At 52.9% G+C, this 9,063-nt stretch overlaps 1 protein-coding gene across 1 annotated transcript; it reads right to left on the bottom strand.

Annotated features, from left to right (window-relative positions):
- Window positions 1-766: 766 nt before the first annotated feature.
- Window positions 767-2,278, bottom strand: GPR101 (G protein-coupled receptor 101). Its single transcript, XM_027092413.1, has one exon. It carries the CDS (start codon window positions 2,276-2,278, stop codon window positions 767-769), a length of 1,512 nt encoding a protein of 503 aa, XP_026948214.1.
- Window positions 2,279-9,063: the final 6,785 nt, after the last annotated feature.

Genomic DNA, 9,063 nt, shown 5'->3' with positions numbered 1-9,063 from the left:
GACAATTTTGGTCTCAGCCCATCCATGCACAAACCCAGGATTTTATAGAAAAAAGTCAACTGTTTAACCCCACGGATGTGTGTGATTTCTCTATCTTCTCCCTTGGACTTAGCTTTCCATTTCAAACATGCCCTATTATCCTCTTCCACTTTTCAGGATCCCTTTAGAGGATCTAGAAACCTTCTTGGTTTTTAACTACACAGTGCCCTTAGATTCCGTAGTAGCCTTTGCACCAGATTCTGGGGGCCCTTCAGTCTAGAATTTGTCTCATATGTTGATCAGTCAGTCAGGTCATGCTTCCTGGGCTCCATGAATGACTTGTTCCATTGCTTTTCTTTCCCTTGAACATGGGCTGTAGCCCTTGCCCATGAACTCAGAAGTCCTTAAGTTCACCAGTATCATCTTCCTTTTCCCCCAGAGCAAAAGTTGACACATGGTAGCTCTGGGGAGACAGACAGAATACCAGGCACGGGTCCAAAATGGATAGCCCTTGTTGCTTTAAGAAATTTAGAGCCTAATAACTTTTTTGGGGGGGGGGAAATTTCAGTCAGAATCCTCAAGTCCATTCTTTCAGGGGCACATTTTTAAGGGAAGACCCCAGTTCCTACCTCTTCCATATATTTATCTACCTTGCTGCGAGAGGGTGTGTGCAGAACCTTTGCCTGGAATGGTATGGGTTGGCATTAATGCGATTGTGGATGGTCCATTTAAGAGAAAGCTGCTCGTGTGTTCTGTGGACAGTTCCAGGTTTACCTTAGAACCAACTTCAAGGCGAAGTGGCAGAATCATGAGAAGGGATGATCTTGCCTTCAGTTCCACCCTCGGTGCCGGCTTCGGTTCCGGGCAGGTCTGGGTGGCTGTCTTCTTTGGGGGGCTTCTCCTTGCAGAAGAACTTCTTCAGCATATCCTGGATCTCCTTCTTGATGGTCTTGTGCATGTAGCCATAGATGTAGGGGTGGATGCAGCACTGCAGGAAGAAAAGCCAGATAATTATGGTGATCACCCACTGGGGTACCTGGGTTTGGACATCCACCCACACGGCCAGAACCGCTAGAAAGCAGTAGGGCCCCAGGGACAGCACGTAGGAGAAGATGATGAGGAAGATCACTTTAGCAGCTTTGCACTGGTAGCACCTGGGCAGAGGGGGGTCGCTGGTGCTGTTTCGATGACTGACTGGGAGACTCTCTGTGATGTTCACCGCCTCAATGTCATCCTCGCTGAAATGGATGTCATCCTCACCAAACTCCATGTCATCTTCACCCAAGTCAATGTTGCACTGGGTGACCTCTAGGCGGCCCTTGTCTGCCTTCTTGCTGCTCTGAATTTTGGTGCTGCCTTCGCCGGCCACCAAGCTGCTTTCTCTGACCTCCTCGCTGCCCTTGGCCTCCACGCTCCCCTCACCGGTCTCCACGCTCCCTTCTTTGGCCTTCCTGCTGCCATCCTTGGCTTCCACACTGCCCTCCTTGGCCTTGACCTCACCTTCATCCTGGCAGTGGAACTCGCTCTCACCCTGGAACTCAACCTTTTTGTCTCCCTCTTCGTCCTCATTCTCCACGTGGTCCTTGGCTCGCACCTCCAAGCTGTGGCTCTTGACGTTGTAGAGCAGAGCGTGCTGCCGGCGGGCTGCACCGAACACCACAGAGTAGCAGGCAATCATGACGATCAGCGGGATGATGACGAAGGACACGACGCTGAGAATGGTGTAGCTGGGGCTGGCCCCCCAGATCATGGAGCAGAGGGCATTGCGCTCATCAAAGGCAGCCTGGCCCCAGCCATAGAGTGGGGGTGTGCTCTGCAGGATGGCCACGATCCAGGTGCCGTAGAGGAGCATGTAACCCCGGCGCGGGGTCATCTTGGCCGGGTAGGAGAGAGGGTGGATGATGGACAGGTAGCGATCCACCGACACCACAACGATGGTGTTGACGCTGGCAAAGGCGAACAGGTGAGTGAGGCTAACCAGGGCGGTACAGAAGTGGCTGTTGAGGGGCCAGAAAAAGGGCACGGAGGTGGCCACCACCCAGGGGGCCACGAGTGAAATCTGCAGCAGGTCAGTGACGAGGAGGTTAAAGATGAAGCGGTTGGTCACCTGCAGCAGCTGCGGCTTGCGCTGCAGCACAAGCGCCAGCACTATGTTGCCCACGAAGGAGGCGGTGAGGAAGATGAGCAGGACGCTCGAGCGGATGATGCCGTGCGCCAGGCTGATGGGCATTTTGGAGAGGGGCACGCACGTGTGGCTGCTGTTGTTTTCGCGCGTGCTGTTGGTGCAGGTGGACGCCATGGCGGCGGCGGGGGCGGGCGGGAGGCAGGTGCAGGCGCGGAGCGGGCACCGGCGGGCGGCGAAGGGGCGCACGGACCACACTCACCGCCTAGGCTGGGGACGAAAGAAACACGCGGGGCTGGGTTAGTCCCCCTGCCGGGGAGGAAGAGGGGCGCTTCCGCGCCGGGCAGCGGCGCTGCAGGACCCCGGCCCCGGGGCCCTCGCGCGGCTCCAGTCCGCGTTCGGGCAGTTTCTATGAATCCTTCTCTTACTCTGGGTCTCTCTGCCTCTCCCTCTGGGGGTCTCCGAGTCCCCCCGACCCCCACCCCTGTGTTCCGCTGGCGCGCGCACGCGCGTTCTCTACGCGTCTCCCACACTATCTGGGGGTCTCGAAGTTTGGGTCTCTCTGGAGGTCTCTCCGCAGATCTCTCCGCTAGCTCTCCTGCTAGCACATGCGCGCGCGCTCCGTCCCTGCCTGTTTACATGTGTCGATTTGTCTCTTTCTCTCCAGTGTCTCTCACTAGCGCACTTTTCCTGTACCTCGTGTGTTGTGTGTTGTGTGTGTGTGTGTGTGTGTGTGTATCTCACCGGTTTTCTCTGACTCTCTCACCCCTGTCTCTCACTCTGTGGCCTGTCCCTATTTCTCAATTCCTCGCTAGCACGTGCGCACTGCCTGTCTGTCTCTGCCAGTCTGTCGTTCTCCTCTCACCTTCCTTTCTGTTGATCCCGTCTCGCCCTCCCACTCTCGGTCGGCTTCTCCGTCTCAGTTTCTCTCTGAGTCTCTTTCGCCAGCGCACTTTCTCTTTAGCTGTGTGTGCGTGTCTCTGTCTCTCGTCGTCGTCTTTCTCCCAGTCTTGTCCCTGTCTCTCCCTCCGTCTCTTTCTGATGCGCTCTCGTCTCTGTATCCCTGCCTCTCACTGTCTCTGTCGCTCGCTAGTGCGTGCGCTTCTGCGTCTTCCCCTGTTGCTGTCTCGTCTCTCCATTTCTCTCTCACAGTCTATTTCCCTGACAATCTCTGTGGGTCCCCAGTGCACCTGTTCAATATCACTCGCTGAATGTGTCTCTGACCGTCTCCATGTCTCTCCAACTCTCCTGTTACCATGTCTCCCTCGGATTCTCTCTCTCCGTGTCTCCCGTCTCTGGTTGCTCTTGCTCTGTCTTTCTCAGATCCTCTCCCCTCTGTGTCTCTCCCTGTCTCCCCCCTGCGGCTTCTGTCTCCCCATGCGTTAAGTTCTCTCTTTATCGCAGTCTGTGTCTCTAAGTGGGTCTCTGAAAATCTACTCCTTGTCTCTCCTGATTATCTCTGTCTCTGCGTTGCTCAGACTCTCTCCAGCGCGTGCACTTAAAGGGAGTCGGTTTCTCTGTCTCTCACTCTCTCCCGGGGGCTCTCGCTAAACACTTCCCTTGTGTGTTTGAGTGTGTGTGCATCTCTGTCTCTCTCCATTTTTCTCCGACGATCCCTCACCTCGGTTTTTCTCTGGCTGGATCACTGTCTCTGATCTCTATCTCTCTGTCGACTTTATTTTACCATGGAAACCAGCTGCCACCTTGGCCACCGCGGGCTGTGGCGGATAAACCTCCCAGTTTCTCAGCAGCGCAGCCGCGGCTGGAGGCAGGGAGGATGCCTACTGCGACCGCCCCCCCCCCCGCGCCATTCGGGATCCTCCCTGCATTCCCAAGCCCACCCGGCATCGGCGGCGGCGGGTGTAGGGACGGGTGAGCTCGGGGAGAGCGGGGGAGGAGGCAGGGGTTGTGGGGAGAGAGAGCGCAAGAGATTGAGAGGCAGAGAGAGAAAGAGAATGAGAGAAAAAAACGAGAGACACAGAGAGACAGAAAGAGATAAGAGACAGAATGACAGCCACACAGAGAAACAGAGAAAATGCCAGAGAAAAGAGACCTAGAGTCAATGAATGAGCCAATGAGACAGAGAGACAGAAAGAGAATGAGAGACAGGGAGAGACGGAGACAGAAAAATCATCAAAGAGAGGATAAGAAAAGAGAGGATGGGAAGCAGAAAATGTGAGAAAGAACGAGGAAACATCGAGAAGATGGGGGGGGAGTGGGCGCGAGGGAAAGTGCGAGGGAAAACGCGAGGGCGAGGGGCCGGCCGAGGGGAGGCGAGAAGGAGCTGCGCCGGGGGCCTCCGTGCGGGGCAGCGCAGGCGCCGTCGGGTGGCGGCGGACAGGGCGTCCCGGGCGCCGGAGCGCGGGGCCGGGCGGGGCGCAGGGCCCGCGGCGCGGGGAGCGGAGCCGGGCCGCTTACCTGTTGCTGCCGGAGGCGTCGCGCCGCGGGAGCTGCGTGCCTGTCCCTCGGGACTCGGCGCGCTCGACCGGGCGGCCTCTCGAGGCGCCGGCGGCCGCGAGCTGGCACCGGGCGGCTGGAGCAGCGAGAGCGGGGCGCCCGTGCCCGCCCGTCCGGCCGGCGCGGCGCGCTGCGAGCTCTGAGCGGCGGCGGGGGCGCGCGGCGTCTTAAGGCAGCGCGGGGCCCTCACCTTGCGGCGCCCCCCTCCCCCCGGCCCCCGCCCGCGCAGCTGACGCACGAGGCCGCGGGCGCCCGGAGGGGCGGGCGGCACTGCGCAGGGCCCGCTTAGCTATTCTCACCCCGCATCAACGCCCCGGGCGGTCCGAGCTCACTGGAGACCTCAGAGACTGGGGATCGTCAACGGGGCTGATTTTCCTGCAAATGCCATGCCTTTGTAGCCCCCGGATTTCGGGACAGGGCCGGGCCCCAGACCTGCACAGTTCTTCTGAAGAGAAGCAGAAAGCTGGGCCGGGCCCTGGGGCCTTGACCTTGGAAGACCCCCGCACACACCCACCCCCCTCAAGTATGAACCGCCCCTGGGCCCGAGAGAGGAAGTGACTTTGATATCACCGATTTGCCACAATTTTCTCTAGCTCCCAGCAAGAGCTAAACGGCAGTTCCTTTCCTCTAGGCCTTGGGAGCATTTCCTCTAAGACAAGCTGCTTAATTATCCACTTTATTATTTGATTGAAGTCTGTCTGTAAGTCAGTCTCTCTCTCTCTCTCTCTCTGCCAGGTACTGTGGTAAACTGTTTCCACAGAGAATACCGCCGAATCCTTCCTCCAGCCTTGTGAGATAAGTACTGCTATTATCCTCATTTTACAGAGACAGAAGCAGAAGCCAAGAGAGATTACCCTACTTGCCTAAGTTCAAGTAAATGTTGCACCTGCTCTATTAACCAAGACTTTCTGGACTCTCCCAAACACGTACACATCGAGTGTTTGCTCTTTACCAGGCGGACAAACACCACAATGTAAGCTCACCTGGCCCCCAGAAGGGAGGGTCGTGTCCAGGAAGGTGGCCCAGATGAGGAGTCATTTGCATCTGGTTTCCAAGGGATAATGAAACCTTTTCTAGGCATGACAGAAGGGGAGAACTGTTCTTCTAGAAGGAGATGCACGGGCAAAGAGGGCTGCAGGGGAGAGCTGGGTGCCAAGAGAGGCTGCAGCATGGTGAGTGCCAGCAGGTGAGATGGAAAAATGGGGTAGGGGCAGCTCCTCATGGGCCTTGAATGTCGGTCTGGGGACTTTGGACTTCATCCTGAGATCCCTGGAGGGCCTTTGAGGGTTTGTTTTATTATGCACAGTTTCCAACATGCACAAATATGATGAGAATAATAAAATATCCCCCCCGTTGTTCTCACCATCCAATCTTAACAACGATAAGTATTTTGCAATTATTGTTCATTGATTTTTAAAATTTTTTTTGAAGGAGGTTTAATAAGTGAAAAAAATCAGGGTATAAAATTATATACTTTTTCTTTTTTTTGGCCGTGCTGCCTGGCTTGCGGGATCTTAGTTCCCTGACCAGGGATCGAACCCGTGCCCCTGCAGTGGAAGCATGGAGTCTTAACCACTTGACCGCCAGGGAAGTCCCCTAAATACTTTTGTTTAAAAAGGCCTATATATTTTTTATACATGAATTCAGAATATGAAGGCGCTTAAACCAATATGTTAAAGTTATCATCTAGTGTATGATAAGATTAGGTATGATTTTAAAAACGATTTTCATTTTTCATTGGTGGTTTTTGTGCAGGGCAATGTGGTAAGATTTCTGTTCTTCCAGGGTCTAGAAGCAGGGCTGGGTTGGGGGGCGAGCTGTTGAATGTAGAAAGAGCAGGAAGGAGGCTGTGGCAGGAGAGAAAGACAGTCTGGACAGGTCACAAGGAGGGGGCCGAGCAGAGACCCATAGAGAGGCCAAATTGACAATGGGGAGCGATAAGGGCAAGGAGGTGTGGGGAGGGTCTAGGATGACACAAGATTCTGAGTTGGTTGATGGGCCTGATGGAGATCCGCCGCCTCCCCCCTGCACCCCATGCCTTTGGACAGGGAACAAGGCAGGTGTAGAATCAGGCCCCAGGATGCTCTTAGGATTTCAAGTCCTACCATTTGCTGTAGATCACTTGTCTTTTTTTTTTTTTTTTGTCTTTTTGGCTAAGCCTGAGTTTATCTTCCCAAGTTTGAATGGTATAAACCTAGTCGTTTTTCTTGGAGACAGTTTCCATGATAATCGCTCACAGTTATTAATTCCTAGCTTAACACTGGCCATGGCGCAGAATCCTGGGTGGCACGCACTGTCAAGTGACAGTTCACTCAGACTCCATATTTTAGAATCACTTGGGAGGCTGTCAAGTTGCGAGAAACGGCCAGAGACAAAGGCCAGTCCAGTCCATCCTGCTCTTTCCTCCTTTTTCACTGTGGTCCCAAGAGTTCCCTGGACTGCTGGGATCCAGCAGGGCACAGGAAGAAAACCTCTAGGTACATGTTAAAGGTGGGTGCCTCAGAGAGGTGGCCTCATGGAATCTGCAGCTGCACCCCTGAGTGCCACGGGACATGATGGGGAGCAGAGGAGTCTGAATGCGATGAGGCCTCCGCAACCAAAGCCAGCCTGCCTGCCGGAGACAGTACGAAAGGCTAGGGAGCCCTGGGGAAGAAATATAAGCCACTTTTCTGTACAGGGAGTTGTTTGAGGGTTGTTAATCCTCAGGTGTCTGTTTCCTCTTTTTTTCCCTCCAGGCAGGAGTAGAGTTGGTGTCCTTGAATTTCAAAGGCATGCAAGTATCAGCATCCCAAGTGGAGGTATGTGGGGGCCCTTGGGGAATGTGGATTTGGCTTCAGGCCCCGCAGGCTCTGATTCTGATGGCCTTGGGAGAGCCCTTCAACTGACAAGCTTTGTTAGATTCTGGGGAGGTTCTTTGGGATGAGACAGGGAGAGTTTGGGATGATGGCTCAAGAAGCCACCTAGTCCATTTCCCTACCTTCATAGTTCTGTAGCAGCAGAGGTAAGATCAGGCAAATGGTATTAATGGGGCAGGGCTGGAGGGCAGGAAGCTACTAGAAAGGCTCTAGGGCCTGATGACAATCACAAGCTGCAACACCAGCCAGCAACGTGCCAGCCTGGTTTTCCCAGACTTGTTCACCTCATCAGACTGCCCCGATGCATGTACCAACTGCCAGGTGAGGGAAGTCAGAGGCCCAGGACCCAGCCAGGTATTGGTTCCAGTAACAATGGGAGTGCAAGAGTCCTTGAGCACCTGCCGCATGCCAAGCCCTCTACTTGCTTTATCCTATTTAATCCTTGAGGAGACTCTACAAGTTAGAGATTAATACAGTATTTTTAGAATCCAAGACATCATATACCATTAAGAATAAAAAGCTGCAAATTTAACCTTCACACCGCTGCTGGCAATATGCATCTTGATTTTAAAGATGCTAAAATGCGAAAAGAAATGTGCTTTAGAATCAATGTATGCCAGTACCCTCCCTGTCCTTACAGAGGGGTTAAGTAACTTTACCCAAGGTCACACAGCAAGTAAGTATTGGAGCTGAGAGGTAAAACTTGTTCTGACTCCAACGCAGGGGCATTTCCTAGGCTGCTTCTTGGAAGGGTCAAGAGGCAAGACAGAAAGAAAGGCTCCCAGAGACCCAGCCCAGACAAAAATTTTGAATCCAGATGAATTGCTAAAATTGTGGGAAGACAAATGCAGTTGCAGTGATAATGGCTTCTTTTTGTAAGATACATGGTTCCCATAGGTGGTGAAATGACTAAAGTAGCCAATCTAAATTCTAAGTCACACTCCTTCCTGCATAGTGAGTTCATAATAAGTCAGTGGGGAAAAATATATGGTTTTGTTCTGGAGTGCCTACCCACGGGGGTATTTTAAGTTTTTCAGTGTTATGAGCTGCTCTGGTATTCACTTTAGTCTAACCCTAGGGGTTGTGTTTGCAAAATTCACTTGAAATTAAGTACCATTTGGGTGTGAGCTAATATTGCCCACTTTGTGGGCTTGGGCAGGACAGAAGGTCTAGATTTCAAAGCTATAACTATCCAAATAAAATGGTTTGGAAGAGAAAATCAGCAGAAAATAACTGAATGGAATAAAAATAAAGAGCAGGAGACCTGATCTCTAGTCCTAATTCTGTGGCTAGAATTAGGTGTGTGACTTTGGGAAGATCTGCTCCTCTGTCTGATCTCAGTTCTGTTAATCCACCAAATCTGGTGGGGTAGGTGTTAGGTAATTTCGAAGGATCCTGTCAGTTTTTGACTGATTCCATCTATTTTATATCTGGGTGTTATTAAAAATCCCCAAACTAATCCAACTCAACTATTTAAAAACTGAAAGGTGGACCTCTGCTTCTGGCTGTGAAAGAGTAACAGGGACTGGATTTATCCTTCCACCTTAAACAACTAAAAAAGTGGGCAGAATATATGGAATGATGGTTGTCACACACTGGAAAACAGGAATGCAGGACAGTGGTCTTCAAGAAAAGGGAAACAAATGAGGT

Source organism: Aethalodelphis obliquidens, unplaced genomic scaffold (genome assembly GCF_003676395.1).
Source record: "Aethalodelphis obliquidens isolate GAN/ISIS:26980383/991018 unplaced genomic scaffold, ASM367639v1 scaffold78, whole genome shotgun sequence".
NCBI lineage: Eukaryota > Metazoa > Chordata > Mammalia > Artiodactyla > Delphinidae > Aethalodelphis > Aethalodelphis obliquidens.
The sequence above is the reverse complement of the archived record's forward strand: the minus strand, read 5'-3'. Positions and strand labels throughout refer to the sequence as shown.

Coding starts and splice junctions, on each gene's coding strand:
- GPR101 (XM_027092413.1), bottom strand. CDS start 2,278: ATGGCGTCCACCTGCACCAACAGCACGCGCGAAAACAACAGCAGCCAC.